This window comes from Cydia pomonella, chromosome 13 (genome assembly GCF_033807575.1).
Source record: "Cydia pomonella isolate Wapato2018A chromosome 13, ilCydPomo1, whole genome shotgun sequence".
In the NCBI taxonomy this organism is placed as follows: Eukaryota; Metazoa; Arthropoda; class Insecta; order Lepidoptera; family Tortricidae; genus Cydia; species Cydia pomonella.
The window spans coordinates 21,255,748-21,279,994 of record NC_084715.1 but is presented as its reverse complement, the minus strand read 5'-3'; the positions used below and the strand labels follow the sequence as shown (position 1 = coordinate 21,279,994).

The 24,247-nt window shown below is 38.5% G+C and overlaps 1 protein-coding gene across 3 annotated transcripts in view; it reads right to left on the bottom strand.

Annotated features, from left to right (window-relative positions):
* Positions 1-24,247, bottom strand: part of LOC133524613 (ras-related protein Ral-a) — a 42,691-nt gene that overhangs the window by 13,275 nt on the left and 5,169 nt on the right. For all 3 annotated transcript variants that reach the window (XM_061860749.1, XM_061860747.1, XM_061860748.1), the window contains exons 2-4: positions 15,091-15,177; positions 4,666-4,851; positions 194-354 (exon numbers count right to left, since the gene is read on the bottom strand). In XM_061860749.1, the coding sequence (XP_061716733.1) occupies positions 194-354; positions 4,666-4,851; positions 15,091-15,117 (374 nt within the window). In that variant the 5' untranslated portion in view covers positions 15,118-15,177. The remainder of the gene's footprint in view (positions 1-193; positions 355-4,665; positions 4,852-15,090; positions 15,178-24,247) is intronic.

Genomic DNA, 24,247 nt, shown 5'->3' with positions numbered 1-24,247 from the left:
ACTCAAAGATAAAATTCATGGAGCTCCGACTCAGTCTGTTTCGATTACCTGAAGTTTTGCATGTCATCATCAAACCTCTAAAACTCAGTGATGGAGAAGACGCAGAGGAAACCCTCCCCGGACTGGAAATAGTTGTCCCCGATGGCTGCGTAGTCTTCTGTGTCTAGGACGTCGATCTGGACCTGGTCAGTACCTGAACTCTTGAGTGGCATCAAAACTCTCAGGCTCAGTGATGGAGAAGACGCAGAGGAAACCCTCCCCGGACCGGAAATAGTTGTCTCGGATGGCTGCGTAGTCCTCCTGGCCGGCTGTGTCTAGGATGTCGATCTGGACTTCTTCGCCGTCCAGGACAACCTGGAAGAAGTTAACATCTTTAAATAAAATATAATTATTAAGAAGCCTAACGAATTCGAAATCGGGGAGCCTTTTTGATCAGGCAAAGGAAACCAGCATGAGGAAACCGAACTAATCCCAAAAAGGTTAGGTCAGTCAGGTCAGATGGCAGACGCTTCATAAAAACTAATGCCTACGCTAATGCTTGGGAGAACCTTCAAGTGATTGGTGTAGTGTCCCACCTAACGTCACCTCAGCGTCATTGTCTATTTAAACATAAAACATTAAACTCCCGTATGGCCTTACCAGACCTCCAGATATACGGGTCCAAACATTGGAATAAGCGCTCTTAGTGCAAAACTATCGTGTGAAACTGAATCGTTCAATTCCCTATAGCCCCTATGAGCAACAAATTTGTATCATTCGAAGTCGAAGTCTAAAGTCCCACTTTGTCGCTTACCATAAGGACGAGATTTGCTTGTATCTTTTTACGAATAACCTATTAAAGCGTCCTTATTGCAAGCAACAATTTTGCTTGGATATTATTGACGATATTTAAGGTGTGAAAGTTCCGCGATTTTCTGAATTACGTCATACAGTACAATAGTCCTAAAGTATTTAAGCTCTAAGAATATTAAAAGGTATTGCGTGTCGTCTCATAATAGTCATAATGCAATCCGACATCTTGACACGATAGGCTCCGAGAAGTTTCTTAAACTCGTGACAAAGCATCGAATTACCTGAAGTTAATATTTCTCTGCCGTTTAAGGAAAAAGACGTAGCTTTATAGAACCAACTTCGCCATGATAGGCAACATAAACTTACCATTGATATTTAATTTTATACGGTTTTATATTTGTATTGAGTCACATGCAAGTACAACGCGCAACATTTGAACACAGAGGCGCGTCGACCACATAGGTCTCAGAACTCTAGGATCTCCAAAACAAGCCACCAGTAATGACAACCGTAAAATTATTATAGTATTTATAATACATGAAGCGCTGGTGGCCTAGCGGTAAGAACGTGCGACTTGCAATCCGGAGGTCGCGGGTTCAAACCCCAGCTCGTACCAATGAGTTTTTCGGAACTTATGTACGAAATGTTGTTTGATATTTACCAGTCGCTTTCCGGTGAAGGAAAACATCGTGAGGAAACCGGACTAATCCCAACAAGGCCTAATTTACCCTCTGGGTTGGAAGGTCAGATGGCAGTCGCTTTCGTAAAAACTAGTGCCTACGCCAAATCTTGGGATTAGTTGGGATTAGCAGACCCCAGGCTCCCTTGAGCCGTGGCAATATGCCGTGACAACGCTAGGAAGAAAGAAAAAAGAAATACATGACCAAAGGGAATTGATTGTAATAGAGCGGTAGTCTTAAAAAAAAAGTGCCCCTTAGTTTGACATCCAAAACAGATGGCGCTGTACTGCGCCATATGTTTCGCGGTCATTGAATTGTCAAACGTCAACTTTGTTCAATCAGAGTTGCCGTAAAATGTATGGCGCATTTGTCTTAGATTTTACACATCTTACTCAATTAATATATTTTTAAATTGACTATTCGTGAGGAAACCTGCATGCATATGCGAAGAAATTCAAAGGTGTATGTTAAGTCCTCAATCCGCATTGGGCTAGCGTGGGGACTATAGCCCGAGCCCTCTCGCGCATGAGAGGAGGCCTGTGCCCAGCAGTAGGACGTATATAGGCTGAATTATTTATTATTATTATTTTATGGAGAATAATAATTCGATTATCCATTGACATTTTTGTTCAAATCAGAGTATCATTTCCTTGCGATTACTTTTTATATAGGAGGAAAAAAAGCAGACGAATCGGCTGATGGTAAGCAATTACCGTCGCCTATGGACACCCGTAACACCATCGGGATTGTAAGTGCGTTGCCGTCCTTTAAGATGGGAGTACGCTCTTTTCTTGAATGTTTTAATGTCGTAACGGTCCGGAAATACCGCAGGACACAGTTCATATTAATAACATAACTTTGCAGATTTAAAATTCTAGGAACAACAATACTAAAATTTACCCCACATGTAATAATGTATCGTATGGACGGATCGTATTCCCCAAAGGCTGTGAGAGGCACTAGGCCAAGGCTCAAGCCACTGACATTCTGTGCCATTTGCTAACTAGACTTTACAGAACAATGGGTTATATTTCACGCTTTGCGTGTACGACGCGATTATCGTTAGTCGAGTGTTTAATGGATTAGTAATTAAACAAAAGCTTTGTTGATTACATCTGTATTTACGACGCGAGGGGGGTTTCTACGAGTATTGGTAATATCAATATCAGCTTATATACGTCCCACTACTACTGGACACAGGACTCCTCTCATACACGAAAGGGATGAGTGTTTATTGCATTTTTTTAATTTACAAGAAGCCCATCTTTCATTGTTCTTTATCTACGCTTTTATTTTTGTTTATTATTATGCAATGTTGCGTTTTGCTCAGACGTATAAGATTTTCTTAGGACCAAGGTGGTGGAGACGCGCTCAAAACATCGACGCATAGAATAAAACTAGAATACAATATGAACCAAGAAATTTGTATTCATTAATATAATGTCGTTCAGAGAAAATAGCGTTGGTGTATTTTTGCTAAAAATCTTATAACTCGTCACTCCATCCGTAATTGTATAATTAATAAAATGAAGTTTTTTAAAATGTTAACGTCAATTTCCCATCTTATCAGCGTGTCGTACGCGTCAATCAGATCGGCGCTTGCGCAACAGCCGTGCCAGACGGTCACAGTGGCGGTTGCCGATAAAAACTCCTGGACGTGACAGCTTACTTGACTGCCGCCATATTGAAAGATTACTTAACAATTGAATACTGTTATGAAGTAAAAAAAAGGAAATGTAAGAACATTCGACGACCGGTCTGGCCTAGTGGGTAGTGACCCTGCCTACGAAGCCGATGGTCCCGGGTTCAAATCCTGGTAAGGGCATTTATTCGTGTGATGAGTATGGATATTTGTTCCTGAGTCATGGGTGTTTTCTATGTATTTAAGTATTTATAAATATTTATATATTATATATATCGTTGTCTAAGTACCCTCAACACAAGCCTTATTGAGCTTACTGTGTGACTTAGTTAATTTGTGTAATAATGTCCTATAATATTTATTTATTTATTATTTATTTATTAAGAATTAAATACTGTAGTTGATGTAAAAAATTAGAAAATGTAACTAATTCTTAAAGAGCAAATTATCCTGCGTGAGTCTGCCTGTAGGTAGCTATATACCTACCCACTAAACTACCCTCCTTATGTAATTATAAACCTAAAACTATTGGAAATTTTCCCAAAACTAACTTAATAAGTAGAGCAACATGCAGATTGAAAAAGGCACGACAATGACGCAACTTGCTCTTTTAAGGTTTCTCTTTAGTCTTGTCTTGCTTTAATTACAAGTTCTACTCTATTATTCAATCAGTTATTATTGATTGCTACAGGATAAAGGGTAATGTATCCGAATATAACATTAATATTTTATATAAGTATGTCAAAATGTGGGCGTTTCATAACAGTCAGTCATGTTTCTAAAATTAATGTTAGCATTGTTGAATTTTGATTTCAAACACAAATAAAGAAATTTAGGGCACATGTATATACGGTATATATCTACTTATTAGCTACATAGGTAGCTATACGGTACCGTATTTTAGAATATTAGAAATAGGTAAGCCAAGGCAAAAATAAAAACATATCACACTAAACGATTTCGCGCTGGAAACACAGTCCCCACTCCCCAGTCTTTGGATTTGTCTACATGTTTTATAGTACTCGTAATTCACTTGAACTATTAATCTTCCACTTAACAAAGATTTCTTACGCAAGATATTTTATTCACACAAACAGACCCTATTTCTTTACACTAAGGTTGACAATCGGTCGCTTGTATTTTTTAGTACAGCTGAATGATAAATGGAATTTCACCTTAGCTACAGTGGCGTCCCTATTTACTTCCCCCTGTTTGAATCCTTATTGAATACGCCCTTTGTAATGTAACTATGACTTGCCATTTTATTTGGGAGAACACCTATTTTCCACGTTGTGCAGGCAGCTTAAATAGTAGCGTATGGAACAACACGCTATAACGTTAAGGAATGTAATCTAGTACCTTTTTCCTATAGCTGTGTGCTTTAGTAGGCTCGTAGTCTTCGACAAACTCACAGTACATAAACTAGAGAGTGAGGGCGGACTAGCCCACGCCACTTGAGCCCCCCATGATGACCTTGTGCAAGGTCGAGTTACCCCACATGAGCGTGCCGTACAACGTTAAGGGACGAACATAAGCAGAGTAAACTAGTACCTTTTTCCTATAGCTGTCGGCTTTGGTAGGCTCATAGTCTTCGACGAACTCGTCATACATGAACTGGAGGGTGAGGGCGGACTTGCCCACGCCACCCGAGCCCACCATGATGACCTTGTGCAAGGTCGGCGCGGGCGCCGGTTTCTTTGACATCTTGGCGGGGACCGGCCGCCGGAAACGGGAAGCCTGCAAACACACATTAGGTTAGTTAATTTTTTTAATAACTTTTATGATACTCACTCAGTGACTATGGCTATTTTAAAATCTCTTTTAACAGTGCCTACTGCCTACTTTTAAAAGTATGGTCAAGGTCACTATACTCGTTCCGAAAGTTCGCTTGAACAAAACTTTAAATATTTTGAATATCAATTCTATATCGTTTTTGGGTTTAGTTCGTGGCGGATAGGTAGAGCTTGAAACGCATTCGAAATTCAAATATTTTATCACAAATCCTTAGTATACTGTTTCCACGTGTTGATAATTACCTTGTCTAGAAGAACCTGATGAAATGCTAAATATATAGGTCAACTTTCTTTGCCCACGATAGACCAAGATAAAAACAAACCACTCAAAACACAATAGATTCAGAAAATCACACAAATAATAACACTGCAACACAACAAATCACACTGAAATGCAATAGATTTGAATAAACTTCGCAAGAGTTGTGACTTCAAACACTTCTGAAACAACAATGCGGCATCCCCTACAGCGAGCAATCGGACTGAGATGGATTAGTCATCGGTGACGGTAACCTAATGCGTATTGTTTTTACGCTGGTTAAGTACACACGTCATTTATCGCACTTCATTAAAACTGGGATTTGTGGTGACGTCATGTCAACTAGTGTCCGGTCTGTCTGACCGAAGTTTCGGTTTCGACATAAACACCGGTTTCCGTCGGACACTAACGTTGACTACATAATTTTTGGATGTAGGTTGACGCCTAGCATATGCCACCGTCGCCAAAAAGATGAATAGATTCACAGCAAATTCATCAGAAACAGATTAATAGTTTATACGTTACATATTAAAACCGTGCCTGTGTATTCTAAGCATTTATTCCAAAATTGACCTTAAGATTATCAATTTATCATCATAAAATCATAACAATACTCAAATATAATTTCTGTTAACTGCTTCATACAATAGATCCATAACCGCTACACGCACTCAATAAATCAAATCATACAAAAACTCCGTCAGCGTGTAGGTTTGATCGTTATCGCAACCTAAACACACGTAACATTAACAATATAATAAAATGACAATCGTCTGCTTGTCACAGCCCAGCTGTGGGTTGAATGGCTACGTTTTTGGCGATGGTGATAAAACGATACAGTTAGCATCAAAAGTAGATCTGCCTACGCGCCAAAACTATCTACCATTCTCTAATATAATAACCAAATTTCAGGACTGTTCCAGAGATTTCGAGGTTAGTCCTATTCCGATTGTGCTACTATCAGTTTTCATTTATCAAACAATCCTGAAAAACAAAGAAAACTCAATTAATCAAATAGGGTTTGAACGTAAATAGATACCTACGCCTTACCGAAGCTCAAAAGCCTATAAGCATTGTCAAGTACTCAGTCTCAACGAAATTACGCCTGTACCTCTAGAGGAATCACTTTCATAAACGAAACATTCCTCATCAAATTACGACTGTTGATTGCAAGGAAAACTACGTGCATCATTAAAACATAGCAATTCAAACCTTAATACCATTACCTGTAGGTCCATAGTTGGTCGTGCGGACAATCGCTCGCGGTGTTCCGATTGAGGAAAAGAAGAAATGTAATTGCTAAATGCAATTAAATAATGTGAATTATCATTACGTAATAGACCGAGATATGTATTTTTAGATACACGTGTTAAAAATATATACATACACCTATTACGACATGACGAATTTTGTTGCAGTTTCAAGTAACCTATAGTGCTTATAAAAACAAGAATATCAAAATAGCAAAACGTACATACACAGGTGCTGGTAACATCATCAAAAATATTCATCTAGGGCCAAAATTCAGAAAGGAAAATGTCGAGAACGTTTTGTATGGAAAATGACCACTAATCCTCTTGACGAAACTTGAGCAGCGCTAACTCGATCCCACTTTAGCGTCTAGCGTTTTTTTTTTATGTCTGCATGACTTCTTTTTCTTTATGTACTATGTTGTGTCCTTAAATTAATGTATTTTCTTTCTTTCTTTTAAATTGACAAGGACATGATAGGACAGTATACGACAGACAGCCGTGCGACTCAGACGCCATACATATTCACATTCGCAGACGAAGAATGAGAAATAAATAAATTAATATTTGGGGACCATCTTACACAGATCGACCTAGCCTCAAACTAAGAAAAGCTTGTACTCGGTGAAGGGTCGCAGAGCTTGCTTTTTCTTTGCAGAGACTTTGTGTTTGCAGATAGCAAGGTACCCAAACAATGCACCGCGACTCGTGACACAGCTGACATGCACGAGTCATTAATAAGACTACAACTAGACATATGACAATAAATCAATCTTATACCATTGAAATAAGCCTTACATTTGGTCACTCAAAGTAGAAAGGGCTTCTTGTGCGTTAATACAGATGAAGAAAGATAATTGAGGACAAATATACCTTATCGCGTTACATTAAGGTTCAAACTTGATTGTTTAAAGCGCTAAGGGCTGCTCGTGCGATGACACAGATGAAGAAACATAATTAAGTACAAATAAAGTAAACCTTATCTCAGTAAAATAAGGTTTATATTTGATTCCTCCAGAAGTGTTTGCGATGGTATCGTCAATCGTGCGCCGTCGTGGTGAGAACCATGCAGCAACGACGTTCGCATAATAAAGTTTTTGATTCTTCTCATGAATAAATATGAATATGTATCTCTATCTTTCCAGTTCAGGTCATGATACGTTACTACTCCAATATTCTGACTACATATAAGTCTAATTATAGGTTTATTACCCACTTAACTGGCTTTTAATCTTCGTCATATAAATGGACATTTATCTAATAAGAAACTCTCGGTCGAAACCTTGTAGTGGATCCGTGCTATAATAATTTAGCTTATCTGAAACATATAAAATCTTAATTGAAAGCAGAAGTGCCTGCACCATCATATCAGCCTAAAGACGTTCACTGCTGGACAATGTTTCCTTAAAGATTTCCACATCCTTATCCGATGGTCGGAACCATTTGATAAGGGGGGAAATCTTGCGATCTTGCTTAATCGTTGTTTCTTGTGGGGGACTTTCTCTTGCCTCTTCTTCTTTTCGTATCGATGGTTTCGGACTTTCAGACTATGCGGAACCAAAAGGTAGCGACATTTATCGCCCGGTCCGTCGCATCACGGAGGTCCTGCTCAGAGCAGGCATGCGGGCACGCTGGGCAGGCCAGCATGTGTTTCATTGTTTGGGGAGTCGTCCCATATGGGCATTGGGTGTCTAAGCCACCTAGAGCGCCCTACTTCAGCATGTTCTCCTTGCTGCGGCCGACCTGGGAACGCAACTTTCTCTTGCTTACATCATTCGAACATTAACAATGTATCGATAATGGAATTTTATCTAAATTGCGGCAAAAATGGAAAACGTGCAATAACCGATAATTTTAATAACCTCTAAATGCATCCGTATATCGATAAACCTTCACTGAAGGTGGATGGTTGCTCTTGAAAATGGAAAGGATGGCATTGCTACATTTTGTTTCGACCTCGGGCGACCCATCTCCAAAAACGCTACTCTACCGAAAGGGTAAGAATTTACGAAGCTCTTTAAGACATTCTTCATTGTACAGTCAGCTGCAGATTTCTATACAGGATGGGGATCAGTATTTGACTGTACACAAGTTGCGAATAGTAGTGAAGCCCTGCTCGCCAAACATCTCAACGCTCGGTGCACACTGCGGCGTACTCCCTATCACTTCAGAAAATGACTATAAAATGAACTGAATGAATAAAAGAGATCCATATTACCATTGTTGATAGTAACAGCTAACAGTACGGCTACCACCAGTCTGACACTGACATATTCGGAAGCGTGTGCGTAATTTACTTTCTGTGCAATGCATCTCACTCGTACTCACATATTACATATTATGTCAGTTTGACAATGCTAAGGCAGTCGTGGTAAGTCTTTTTCTAAGACAAATCACCCGCCTGTTTAGAACACACTCGGTCAGAAAACTACCTCCGTTTACTTCAATTATCTATCTTAATCTATAACGCTACCCGTTGATGCAACACGACAAATACTGTGACAACATAATAAATGGTGTGAAGATAGACGCCGACAGAATCAGATAACGACTACGCTTGGAGATTCCGCCGTGATCGCAACGCAACCGCAGCGCAGATAAAACTAATAATAGTAATAATATATCACGCAGACGTCATTCTCGTTTGTTTATTACATCGTTAAATAAATAATAGTTGTTTTTTTAAGCTAAAAGTATAAAAACTTTGTTAACATCCAAACGTATGAATACTAAACCGACGACGGGTTTTTTACAAATTTTTATTTAACTTGCAATGTACGCATGTTCGGGTCAAATCTTGCAAGATAAATTAGACCCACTTTCCATTACTCGAGTTGAAACTTCGCATACTTAACATTTTTTTTTTATGATTTCAAATTACAATTTGCACCTTACAGCTATTGCCAAAGTGGCACAAATTGGAATACATAATGCAAGTTGGGTGATACTGCAATATTTGTTGCCTCTCCTGTTGAAAGAAAAGTAGTCAGCTTTTTTTTATACTACGTCCGCCCGCCTGATGGTAAGCAGTCTCCGTAGCCTATGGACGCCTGGAACTCCAGAGGAGTTACATGCGCGTTGCCGACCCTAACACTCCGCACCCTCGTTGAGCTCTGGCAACCTTACTCACCGGCAGGAACACAACAAGAAGGGTCTAGTGTTATTTGGCTGCGGTTTTCTGTAAGGTGGAGGTACTTCCCCAGTTGGGCTCTGCTATAGATCTGGAATGACATCCGCTATGCTGTGTCCTACGACACAAAGCGAGAAAGCTCGTATCAAAAATGAATTTTTTGACACAAAACTTATTGTATTGAATAAAACTCTCGTCCTTTTCAATTTCAAAATGTGGGCTATGCCACTTGTTCCATAAATACCATTCATGAAAATCAACTGCGTAGTCTCGATGTTATGGTGTAATGAAACAGACAACACAAACATGCTACTCTGCCCCTCCTCGTAGAACTAACACGTAGAACTTTGGCTACCGTTCTTCTTTTGAAATTAAATACGGGCAATATGAAATTGGCAGTTATGGTAAGGTCAAAGCGCTCACCTTGTAACCTCGCCACTTTCACTAATTCGACACGCTCGCTTGAGGTCGCATTGTTGTGTTCAAATAACATCACCAGTTATAATTGGGCTGCTAAAACATGTCCTATTTAAATATAGATGAGTCGCGGAAAAAAATACTCATGCAGTGGAAATGCAACACAATGCAGACTAAAAAAGTAAATTAAATTAAAAACTGTAAAAGTGTGCACTAATACAATTATGTTCAGAATTTCTTTACAATATACATTATAGTTTTCGGGTTAAATGGCTGTTATATACGGGCAGACAGACGGACCGATGGACGGGCAGACAGGCGGACAGCGACGTAACCTTAAAAACTAAAAAAAAAATGGTAAAAAAGCTTAACTGTCTGGAAATCAGGCAAGCCGGCGGCAATCGAGGTTTGTGGACGTCAGCTACGGCCAAACAAACAACCTCCTCAGACGGCGGAAGCAGGCAGTCATCAAACTTTACCAACGGAACTAGCATCGAGATATCAGCGGCCTTGGGCGTGAGTCACGGTGACTCGATTAGACTCGGAGCATTGACTCATTCTATAATGAGATTAGCTGTTCATGCTAATAACCACTAATATTTCAACTATTGTAATTGGGAGTTCGTTTGGCGAACTCAACGCTAGATTTAGATATCTTGTCTAGGCACACGGTAAGACACATCCCATATCATACATATATATAGGTATAGGAAAACAGTTTCATATGCAAGGCAGACATGAGCTTAAATAAAGTTCCTATAAATTGTGATATCGATATATATAATGATAGCATAGCAGTAGTAAAAATAAATTAATTAGACACTTCATGGGTAATAATAATTCTGGCGCAGGACAGGGCTCGGTGCATTATTGAATATGTACAGTCAACTAATTTGATTCCTAGGCCACTATAGAACCATGTCATAATGACTTCTACGACAGTGCTTATTGAGTGATGCGTGTCAAGTATCTAGTAGTTAAAGCGACAAGGTTCTATAGTGGCCTAGGATTCTAATTGGTTGACTATACTTACAGGATTCAAGTACTTTTTTCTTTTTTAATTTATTTTTGTAAAAATGGATCATACATATAGATCTGTTCTTATGCTGTAGGCACTTGTATGTGTAAATTAAGTTGGGCAAAAACTTCATTTATAATTTATTATATTTCTATAAGTGAGAATCTGTAATCGGCTCTATAATTATATTGTAAGTTCTAGATATGTTGGTTTTCCATATACTAAAATAAAATAAAAAATAATACGTAACAAAATAGGTATGGTCAATGTCGAGAAGAGCGCCTATCAGAAAAGACCGTCTACATACATGCTCTTTCGTCGCTTCTTATTACGTTCTCGCTTACGTTTGTACTCCACTTATACAAAAGAAAGAGCGAAGTTCTCCCTTTCTGACTGTGTCTGAGCGATGTACTTCGAAATACGAGAGTTCCTGCCCTATAACGGTCTTCCCAGCAATAAATTGTACGGTCAAGAAATTTAATTTCCTACCCATTTCGTACCTTGTCACAGTGACAAACAACATGAAACTCGCTAGAGACCTCACACTATTGTCACTGTGACAAGGTACGAAATGGGTAGGAAATTAAATTCTTTGACTGTACATTTCGCCACATTTCGGATTGCGTTATGGTCTAAGAACGATACATTGTGTGACGCGAACGTTACGGGCGTTAATTCATCGTGTGAAACTTTCGTTTAAGACATTTCAGAGTTTTCACTTTTTCTTTAGCTCTTTGTTAGCGAGAGAATGCGTCACAACTAGGGTTTAACAAAACAAATGCTTTGTACACACAATAAGTAGACGTACTTGTGAGGAGAAACTTTTCTAAAGTGCTGCATTGCATTGACGTATCTTAGGTGCGAATAGTATTTCTGAATGCGGATTTGGCAGTTGCCTTAGGGTTCAATTAAGTATTAGTGCGATAAGTAGAAATTATAAGGCAATTGTGGGCGACGCACCTTTTTAGAAAATGTTTATTTTTTATATTTTTGTATTCTATTGTTTTATTGTTATGTTCTTTTTAGGGTTCCGTAGTCAACTAGGAACCCTTATAGTTTCGCCATGTCCGTCTGTCTGTCTGTCTGTCTGTCTGTCCGAGGCTTTGCTCCGTGGTCGTTAGTGCTAGAAAGCTGAAATTTGGCATGGATATATAAATCAATAAATCCAACAAAGTCGTACAATAAAATCTAAAAATTTAATTTTTTTTAGGGTACCTCCCCTACACGTAAAGTGGGGGTGAAATTTTTTTTTTCGCTTCAACCCTAGAGTGTGGGATATCGTTGGAAAGGTCATTCAAAACTAATAGGGGTTTTCAAGAAACATTTTTTGATAAAGTGAATATATTCGGAGATAATCGCTCCGAAAGAAAAAAAAATGTGTCCCCCCCCCCTCTAACTTTTGAACGATAGGTCCAAAAAATATGAAAAAAATCGTGGAAGTAGAGCTTAAGAAAGACATTAAATGAAAACTATAGCGGACATGATCAGTTTAGCTGTTTTTGGGTTATCGCAAAAAGTCTCCCTTCATAGTAAAAAGACTTTATTTAGGTACTGATTATGCAAATTTGCCTATTTGTTTAACTCGGGTGAAAGGTACCGTTTCATCCCTTGGTTAACAATTTACTATACTTTAAGCTCCAGTTTAGCTTATTGTGACGGAAAAGTAACTACGGAACCCTACACTGAGCGTGGCCCGACATGCTCTTGGCCGGTTATTTTTTACATTCTGTTATTGTGCGTTCTTCTTCTTGTTTCCAACGAATAAAGTACTATCAATGAACCAGCGCATTTATTATTAATATTGTGGTCCTTCGAACCTTATCGCATCAATCCTTTTTCAAGCCAATTTCTAAAGGGGGCCGGTGTACCATGGATAGTCGGATGATTCCGATGGTCGGGTCGAGTATTCCGTTTCACGAAACATCAGAACATCAGGAATAAATTAGTTTATTAAATAAAAATAAGCAATATTAATGATAAATGTGCTGGTTCATTGATAGTACTTTATTAGTTGGAAACAAGAAGAAGAATGTGAAGAAATCAGAATCTAAAAAAAGAACATAAATCAACAATAAAACAATATAATACAAAAATATAAAAAATAAACATTTTCTAAAAGGTTGCGTCGCCCACAGCACTAATAAAATAGAATTCTACATAAGGCTTAACTTTTCTGCGATAAAAATGTACATAGCGCACTGGAGATATGAATTTATAACCATTTTATTACTGCAACGCGGCCCCAAAAATAACCTTCGCATTGATCGCAACCCCGAGCCCTCCAGGGACTCTAAAAATATGCTTCGCATCCATCGTGGATTGCGATTTGTTAAGTGATGACATTTGTAATTGGAAGCGTCAAGTAAAACTAAAGTTCAGTGGTAAAAAAAATATTTATCACTAATAAACTTGAACTAGAGGTTACTAAACCTCTCTAGGATAATGCTGCTTATTAAGGGCCACTTAGCGTAATTCATAGTGATTGAAACAGGTGGCCCTGAATCGAATTCGGATTCCGATTCGAATTCGATTATTGAATATTTATCATTACAAAATATTTCAATTGAAGCAAATTGTAAATAGATTTTTAATATTATTAATCGTATTTACTTCGTATAGTAAATTCATAGTGTAGAATATTGTGAAATACTGACTTACCATGTAATGATCCTGTTACATTATGGTTAATAAATAAACTAAACTAAACCGGTTAGAGTATTTGTTTGATAATCCCGGATATTTGCTCCTAAATCATGTACGTTTGTTATATACATGTTTCTTGCTATACATATTTGTCTATCCTATCTTGCGTATCGTCATTTAGTACTGACAACAGGCCTTAGTACCTCTATATTTATTTGTTAGGATATTCCATATCCTAAATATGTATTATCGATCTAGCAGACCTAGCAGCTAGTTAATCATATTTGCAAACGAGCACACATAAAACTTTAGAAGATCCAGCTTAACTCAGATCGCTATTTGCATATGTTTTCTACAAACCTAGGGGTCATACTAAAGAAGGCATGTCAGTCAGATTTAACAAAATGTCTAGCGAATAGATAGAAACCTTCACCTAGCGGCCATTACCTATGATCGATATTCGCGTGATGTACAGCAGTTATAATTCACATTACGAAAAAGTATGTCTAATAGTTACAGTAATCGAATGAGGAAATGTTCACTTTCGTGTGCAAATATTGAATTAATTTAGTTTGAATTGACACGAAACGTGTGCAGTTTGCGTTATCGGCAATCGGTAGTTTTTTCTGCTGATTATTGTTTTGTGTATATTAAATACTTTTGCGATGTTAATCTCTGAATTCTAATATGTGATTTTTTATTCGTTTTGTTTAACATTCTACAACTTTTAGAAAAAAAAAACACTTCGAATACTGAGTGTTTTAGTTAAATAGCTGTAAACTTAAATAAAGTTTGTTTTATCAGATCAGGCTCATTAAAACTTACTGCTAGCTTGCCATACACACTAAGGTATGCCTGCGCAGTTTTGCCAACCGCACAGGTAAAAAGAAGCGTATGTGGCATTCGACTGTGCAGTTTCCTAACAATACATCAACCACCATCAGAATTGCAGAATTAAATCTAATCAGGACCATTCTGTGACACGCTAGCGAACTCATGAGTCTCATGACTCATGCTTGAGAGTGGATTATAAACCTAACAGACACTGATACATCATGATTGCGTTAGTCGTGTGATAAAAACGAGACAAAACATCCTTTTTCTAACAACCATTGAAGTGAAGAGTCATACGCAATTTCTTAGCACTCGCATTAAAATGACGACTTTAAGGCGTTTGTGCCTTGACTCTCGTGTGTGTGTTTGTGGTAGACTAATGATGAATCGACTTATATTAAGCAGGCCTGAAAAAAACTTTATTTCCTTGTTGTAAGAGCGATGGAAACATCATTTCGCTTGAACTCGAAATACGCGGTAAGACATCGGTTGGTAACTTGTGAAGTATGGATTTTCACTTCCTCAAGCCAATTCGGCGTCGGATAAGTGTGGTAACTTTAGTTTCAGTGTGGTTGGTAAGAGTTTCTTTTGTTACCAATGACAATTCAAAATCTAAAGAACGTCTTACGTACCCCGCATTTGGAGGCGCAAGCTCCCATGTTGTCGTAAACACCGAAGTAGTCCGTGAACTTGGCGGCTTCCGAGGACTTCTGAGGGCTCTGCAACAGTTCGGGTTTCGGTCACGTGTGGTCAACGGACAGCGGTGGTCAATGTACACTACTTGTGGTTTTCTGTGGTCTCTGTTTTTTGCGAAATAAAGCAAAAATATTTTTTTTAATATTGTATACAACGCTTGTCATGCTATACCAATATTTATTCAAGAACCTCACAAATAAGCCGAACATGTAGAAGGCAAGAACTTTTTCCACCTGACTTGACTTAAATAAAATGTTCCATTTAGAATGTACCCCAACCACAGATTATAGCATTCCGTAGCCTTAACCCTTACTATTTTGACCTTCTTTTAGAAAATGCGTGTTTGCTATATCTGGTATTACATACTATTTCGCAAAAATATAGGTATTGTTACTTTAATTTCAGGTTATTAGAGTTTCACATCAAACGCAATTTTGTCTGACACATCTTTAAAACAATGACAAGAATCTTAACAAAAATCTCATCAGACATTCGTCATCCAGTGACTGATAACGTCACTTGGTAACCGGCAAAACAATACTCTAAAAATAGATGAGGCAATTAGAGAGACAATACTCTAAAAATAGATGAGCCTTATGTGGATACTATAAAGGCGATATTCGAGTATAATGCAGTTTCGTTATCACTGAGAAATCGAAAGTAAAAAGATAAGATTGTTTCAGAGCGAAAGCGGTCGAAGGATATGCGTATGCAAATTAGTTTTAGTTTATGCTAAAGTAGACTTTACCAAAATGAACTAAGGTTTCTTTTGAATTAGTTCAATTACAAGAGTTTTGATATTTAACAGGTATACGATGGAATGTTAAACTTAGCATCATAATAGCTATCTGAAATGCTTTCGGAACGTTTTGAGTTGCCCCATCGCGCACCGAATCGTTTGTTGCAATGGCTGTGAAAAAGTTATGGAATTCTGTTACTTGCCGCGTAGAGCGGAAAATTGACCAATATTCAAACATAATTCGAAAAGCGTAAACCGGAAGCCATCAGGTTACATTTTCTCGCCATGTTTTTGTGCGTTTCAAGGGCCGATTTGTTTGCTAGATTTAATTTCGGTTTGTTTTTCATTCAATCAGCACTAAAAGCTAAACCTTACGTGCTAATTGGCATTATATTACATAGTGTCTATTAACATGCATTAATCGCTAAAAACAAAAAATAGACATACAAATAGCAATAAATTAAATCAAATCAAATCAAATCAAAACACTTTATTGCCAAAACATGATGATACAAAGAAAAACAATACAAACAATACATAAAGTCTAGGTTAAGTATGTACTAAATTATTCTAGGTTAAGTACTAACTTTTCAGTTTGGCCCCTTTTTGTAGAGGTCTGACAAAGTATTTACCTGTTGATTTTTTCTGAGCCGTTAAGCATTTTTACTTACAACGAAAAAGAAAGTACCTCAATGAGATTTTAATGTTAAACCGGAATAGATGTCACATACAAAGACATTTCATTTGTTACATAAATAGGCACTGTGTTGTTTTGAATGTATTAAAAGAAATTGAAACGGAGGATAAATATAAAAAAATGTCAAGTCTAGATTTTTTATATATTAGGCAATTTAGTTTAAAGTTGAATGGGAGTTCTCTATTCTATACAACATAAGCGCAATTTCATTGTATGTCTTTAAAATACTTCCTCTGAATTGCGAAAACGTATGGTATTTTCGTAATACAACGGAAAATCACGTTTTTTTATCCAAATCTAAGGAAAAAAAATCTATAACAAAATAAAAATCAGCCCTCAAATGGTTGAAAACAGATTTACAATGCAATGGATTTTTTTGGGTTAAAATATTTAGCTATCGAGAATTTTTCTCTGCTGGTTACTTTGAACTAAACCGACATATACAATAAAAACTTTTATGCTTTCTACTTTTTTGGAGCCTATACTGCGCTATACTGTGCCTTAAGCACACTGTCAAGTACTATGTAGATAGAAGAACCCCGGTTTACGCTTGCTTCTTAGATTTATCTAAGGCTTTTGACCTGGTTTCCTACAATATCTTGTGGGAAAAATTAGGAGCCACTAACATACCACCGGAAACAGTGCGTATTCTAAGGTATTGGTATGGAAACCAGGTCAACTGCGTAAGGTGGTCAGGTACTCTCTCGAGTCCATACAGGTTGGAGTGTGGTGTGAGGCAGGGAGGGTTATCCTCGCCCACACTCTTTAACTTGTATATAAATGGGCTTCTCGAGGCGCTGTGCGGAATGCATGTCGGCTGCCATATTGACTCGGTGTGTGTTAATAATATAAGCTATGCAGACGACATGGTTCTGCTCAGCGCGTCGGCCTGTGGACTACGCAAATTACTTCTCGTATGTGAGAAGTATGCGACTGAGCATGGCCTGAGGTATAATATCACCAAAACTCAATACATGGTGTTTGAGCCGAGTGGATACAGGATAGGGGAGGTACCTCCAATACAATTAAATGGCTCATCACTGGAGAGGGTGAATAGTTTTAAATACTTAGGCCATATTGTGACATCTGATATGAAGGATAATATGGATATAGAGCGGGAACGGAGGGCCCTATCTGTGAGGGCTAACATGATCGCCCGTAAGTTCGCTAGATGTACAAAAGAAGTAAAAGTCACATTGTTTAGAGCCTTTTGTACATCTTTATACTCATGCAGCTTATGGAGGTATTATACGCAGAGAGCCTATGGAGCCCTCCGAATACAATATAATAATGCGTTTCGGGTGTTGGTGGGGCTGCCCCGCTTCTGTAGCGCATCTGGGATGTTTGCGGAGGCGCGTATGGATTGCTTTCATGCGACCATACGCAAGCGATGCTCATCCCTGGTGCGCCGGGTGCGGGGCAGCCCCAACCCCATCCTGCGCTCAATTGCGGACAGGTTCGACTGTCCATACTTGAGGCGTTGCTGTGAGATGCATGTGTCTTGCAGCCCTTATTATGTTTAATTTATTAATTATATACTAACATTAGATATAAGAATTAATATTGTATTGTATACTAACAAATTGTATGAGTCATGTTACTTGATAAATAAAAATGAATTGAATTGAATATACAATAAAAATAATAAAAAAATAGCGAGAAACAGCATAGGTATGGAAATCTTATGAAATACGTACGATCTCCTAATCAGCTCAGGAAATCCTTCAAGCATTACGAAAGATTACAATCTTATCTAGATTCCGATAAGAAATCGTAGTTGCATGTTAGTTTCATAATAATAATCTATAGGCTCGCCTACTGAAGCGCGACGCGAACAAAACTCAAATATGCTGAGGTCTTACCATCACTGATCGCCTCAGGAAGACCAGCATGATTTCTATCGCTTTAAAGACTTTTCTGAGTGTAACTATGGAGTCAGTCAATGCTTTTCCGGTGGTTCCATTAATACATACTTTGCCATTCATTTTTAAGGTTCTTAAATAAGAGTGTACAGAAAACCATAGCTGTTAAGCCTGTGTTTTAGGCCAATGAAATTAGGTATATGTGAAAACAACGCATCTTGACAACTGTTGTAAATGTAAACATTTTCAGTATTCTATAGAAATAACTCAAGCTTAGAGTTAGATGTAATAACTGAATCTCAATACCGCCGAGTCTTAATGTTTAAAAATCAAAAGATCAAGTATTCGTCAACACTACACCAGTAAAATATAACTGTGATAAAGAAATCACACTGATACTGGCTTGCGGCGAAGAACTCTAAAAGCTATGGGAATAATCTGACAAGTCGAAAGTTAAACGACTGCGTTGGGAACTGTTGACTGGAGAAACCTCGCATTTGTGAGAACTCCTTTGTCTCCTCCCAGTTACGACATATTTGCCATGTTTGTAAACGAGACCAGTGGCAGTTGAAATGAACTTAACGAGTGTAGCATTAGCTGCATTAGCATGCCTTGCTACTGAAGATCACAGAGGAAAGCTTTGTAGTAAACCAGTGAAAAAAAAAACTTGTTGCATTAGTATAAGTCTATATCTAAATTAGGTATACTAACATGTAATCACACGCCCACAATCTCTCTGCTTTACCTTAAGGTTAACTGGTAGAGAATGCCTTTTGCCATTAAGTCCGCCTTTTGAACGATAACTTTTCTTTTGTGCAATAAAGTTTAAATAAATAAAGACCGAACACAAATACGAAAGTATATTGATTGCCTTTTGACCTATGTTTTACAGTCACGCAATGCAAAGTTAGAGATCCAATAAATAACACATTTGTTGTGAATGATCTTTATGTAGGTACTTAACTTGGGGCTTTAAAATTGCGGGTTGCGCCTTTGAACCCTAAGTTTTTGACCTAACGTATGAAATATCCTGGGATATTCACATGCTCTCTTTGTTTCCAAAGTGTCAACTAGAGTCCAATGAGCCCAAATCTTCTTGTGTAATGAAGGATCAGGAAGGAACCGTAAAAATCAAGAATTATGAAAAGAATTTTGAGAATTTTAGCGCATCTTGTCGTTTCAAACCAACAAATCTACGGTTTTGCCCACAGGCCGTTTCACGGTACGCTACAGATGTATATTGCTCAGTATAACGACCGTTTCGTTACTATCACTGCGTTTACAAACACATCTAATCGTGATATCTCGGCAATCATCATTACATCGGCATCGCATGTGCGCACGTAACACATAATTGAATGACTAAACGCTGGAGACGTTGACATTTACACTCCGATGGCTGAGAGAGAGAAACGGAACGCACGCGTATGAAATTAAGTATTATACAGCCGTCTATCAGTGCGCCTTTTTTGTAGTATAGGAGACAATCGAGCAGGACGAATCGCCAGATGGTAAGCGATTACCGTCTCCCAGAACATCTGCAACACCAGAGGGATAGCAAGTGCGTTGCCGACCTAAGATAGGAGTACGCTCTTTTCAGGTTTGAAGGTCGTATCGGTCCGGAAATACCGCGGGCGGCAGTTCATTCCAGTGTAGTTGTGCGAGGCAGGAAGTTTCTGGAGAAACGCATAGTTGAGGACTGCCAACAATCTAAGTGGTGAAGATGGAAATGTTGCCGCCTACGATACGATACGATAGCGGAAAGAAGCGGCAGGGGTTATTCCAAATTCCTCGGATCGGAGCACTCCCCGTGATATATACATGCGATAGAAAATGCAGAGCGAAGATAAATCTCTACGCAGCGCCAAGGAGTCAAGTCGATCTGAAATATGCTGGCATCCAACAATGTGAGTCACAATTTCTCATTCCGAACCAGATGCTCCCGGCTTTACCCTTGTGGGATTCGGTCGGTGTGGTACAGCCGCCATCAGATATATCGAAGTGGCCAAGGCGCTCACGAACATTTGAACACGCCTCTATTTTCCAGACATTAGGGTGCTTTTCAGATATTTTTGAACACCTCTGCCGCTGCGATATTTCTGATGGCGACTGTACCTACGTATACATATAGCTAAGCTATAGAGCGACAAGTCTATTAAGCCGTCTGGGCTTCCCGAGAATGCACGGAGTGCGAACTTAATATGCAAGAGAGATTTTTATGCATTATACAATAATAATAGGTATTAATCATATAGTTATGTGTCAGTAATATAAATGCGAATGTAAGTCTGTCTGTCTGCTCTTCACGCTTAACACTTTCGGTACCGAGCGCCCCGTTTCCAGTACAAATTAAACACACATACGCGTTCTTGGCAGTGAAGGTGTTAATCAGCTGAACTGATTTAGATGAAATATGGTATGGAGGTAGTTTGAGGACTGGGGAAGGTCATAGGATAGTGTATATAAATCATCATGATCTTCCCAAGCAGACGATGGCGCACTCAGAATGTAGTATTACATACAGTATTTAACAGAACGAAAGGGAAAGAAAGGGACCCATTAATGTTTAGGTCATACTGAGATTACTGAGCACCTTTTGCTATGGGACCAACCCCGAAGTCACGAAAAAAAATTGACTCTCCCATAGGAAATTTCAACATCAGACCAGCAAAATGTATGAAACAACCTAATTCTTTTTATAGTGTTTAAACTGTAAGTATATATTCATATCCCAGATACTTAAATGACAGTTCAAGTTGCCTTATCGCTATACCGCTCTCTTCCAGACAATGTGTGAACAAAAACGTTGACATTTCCAGTTGACTAAGTAGAGAAAACGATGTTGCGCGGCAAGAATAACAATGGAGTCACTTTCATGAGTTATATGGAAATGATGATATGTACTCATCCAGGAAATTAGAAAAGAATAAAAGATACGGCGCGCCGCGCGAAGTTTGCGACGGATGATTTGGCGATTGAGCTTTTACCTCAATAAATCTGAAAGAATACTTCTGTTTAAAATTTTGCTCCTTAGATTCCTCGGTTATACCTAACACGGGCTATTTTACACTAAAATACTGTTAGGGTATGTAGGGTAACGATATACAACTGGACCTCAGTGATAATTAGCCATGTATACGTGATTTTTTTTCTATCACACCAACTTTAACCTGTTAAGGTGTTCGCGTCCGTACTTCCGTAGAGTCATATGTCATATACAACATGCTTACTAAATATCACGCAAGATGGCGGTGTACCGGGAGCGGCGATTTCTACATCGCGCTATTGAAATGTTTATAGGGATTGTATATAAGGGTTTGGGATCATTTCGAATATTTGTGACCGGTTGTTTATTTTCATGGTCAATCCTAAAGTAAAGAGCGCCCTTTTTGGACGAGTTAGGAGTACATGCAAAGGTTTTGGTCGAAGTCTGCCCTTGCAGATATAGCCTTGTTCCCGTGTGAATTGGCTGCTAGTAGTAAAAGTACAGGAAAGTACAAAAGATGATGAATGAATCAAAGTATTGTATGAGGTATGCAAGTACGAGAGGTATAAAAGCGAGAACTGGTATGAATGAAAAACTAGCTAGGTAAAGACTCCGATCATGTTGGAGCACTGAAAAAAAAACCAGCCTATTCGTCTCCCAAGATGATTTGGGCTAAAGTCGCAGTCCCCATGCTACTCTAGGTTACATAGCAGATGTTTGTAAGACATTATCAATCACTGAAAGTTAATTGATAATGATAAATATCACTATCAGTACAGTTCAAAAATGCCTAAATTTTCCAAACAAAAATTAAAACTAGTTTTGGTAACTTCTTAGCTAATGGTACTTTTATTGTTTATAAACACATAAACACAAGGCAAGAGAGTGAAATCTGTGTACAGAACTGGCAATTACACTGCTATTCATTGTGAAAGGCGATCGGCGCCTGCTATTACGCGAATGCGATTAAATGTATTAATATTCAATTCATATATGTATTAGTGAGGCGAGGCAGACCAAGCAGTTCACTTTTTAAGTTTTTACTTTTTATAAAAAGTAAAAACAGGTATTGAACGCAAAACTAAAAGGAATTGTTTGCTATTCTTACAAATACTGTAAACAAAGATACTTCGGACTAATTATAAAAAATCCTATGTACTTCCATTTTCTTCTTTTTAGGGTTCTGTACCCAAAGGGTCAAACGGGACCCTATTACTGAGACTTCGCTGTCCGTCCGTCCGTCTGTCACCAGGCTGTATCTCATGAACCGTGATAGCTAGACAGCTGAAATTCTCACAGATGATGTATTTCTGTTTCAGCTATAACAACAAATACTAAAAACAGAATAAAATAAATATTTAATCGGGGCTCCCATACAACAAACATATTTTTTTTGCCGTTTTTATAAATAATGGTACGGAACCCTTCGTGCGCGGGTCCGACTCGCACTTGCCCGATTTTTATTATACCACGTCGGTGGCAAATAAGCATACGGTCCGCCTGATGGTAAGCAGTCACCGTTTCCTATGGGCACCTGCAACACCAGAGATATTACATGCGCGTTGCCGACCTTTTAAAAACCTGTACACTCCTTTTTTGAAGAACCCCATACTGTAGCCCCTCGGGAATACCTCGGCAGGGAGCTCATTCCACAGCCGGAGCGTCCGCGGGAGGAAATTCCTTTTAAACCGCACAATTCGCGACCATTTAGGTTCTAGGGTGTGAGGATGAACACCCTGCCGCCGGCGAGCGCTGCGGTGATAGAAAGCGGCTGTTGGCTCATGTCAAACAATTCTTCAGAGCACAGCTTATTGAACAAGTGGTAGAACACACACGAGGCAAAGTTTCTTCTATAGGTTCAGCGGTATTAGCGTGCAGAGGTAACAGACAGGCAGAGCTAGTTTAGATTAGTACAGATATTGTCATCTAGTAGTCTGGTACCCACCACCACGATACAAGCCTTATTGAGCTTACTGTGCGACTGGGTTGATATGAGTAAAATTTATTTATTTAATATTTGTTAGACAACCTGTCTGACCTAGTGCGCAGTAACCCTGCCTATGAAGCCTATGGTCCTGGGTTCAAGTCGTAGTAAGAGCATTTATTTGTGTGATGAGCATGAATATTTGTTCTTTAGTCATGGGTGTTTTCTATGTATTTAAAAAATTATAAATATTTATATTTATGTATTCTGTATGAAATTGATCAGGCTGAAATTCCGTGCCACACAACTGACTTACCTGAACACTGTCTGAATATAATTGACAGATTTTCCTTCAAAGTGCTTACATTAAATATACGAAGTTTAAACAAAAATTTCAACGCTTTCCTTGTAATGTTAGCTAGGTTAAATATTGATTTTGACGCAATCGTCCTTACTGAGTGCTGGATACACGATGATTCTATAATCCCACAAATAGTAAGCTACACTTCTTATAGAACAACTAAGTTTATTAACCAAGCTGGTGGCGTCGTGGTGTATGTCAGCGATCGATGGGAGTGCGAGGTAAGTGAGCCTGACTTCACTGATGCCAACTGTCTGTGCGTAAACTTGAATAAACAGATTATTTTGTACGCTATATACCGCTCTCCCTCTTTCACTAACATTGACCCATTCATCGATTCTCTCGAAAATAACCTCAAAAGTACCAGTAATAGTCATTGTAAGATAGTTGTGGGAGATATTAATATTAATATTTGCCCTGATAGTAAACAGGATAGCAGTGCTCGTTACCTTTGCTTACTGGCAGAACTTAACTTGTCCCCCACAGTAACGAAGCCAACGAGAAAAGATACGTGTCTTGATCAC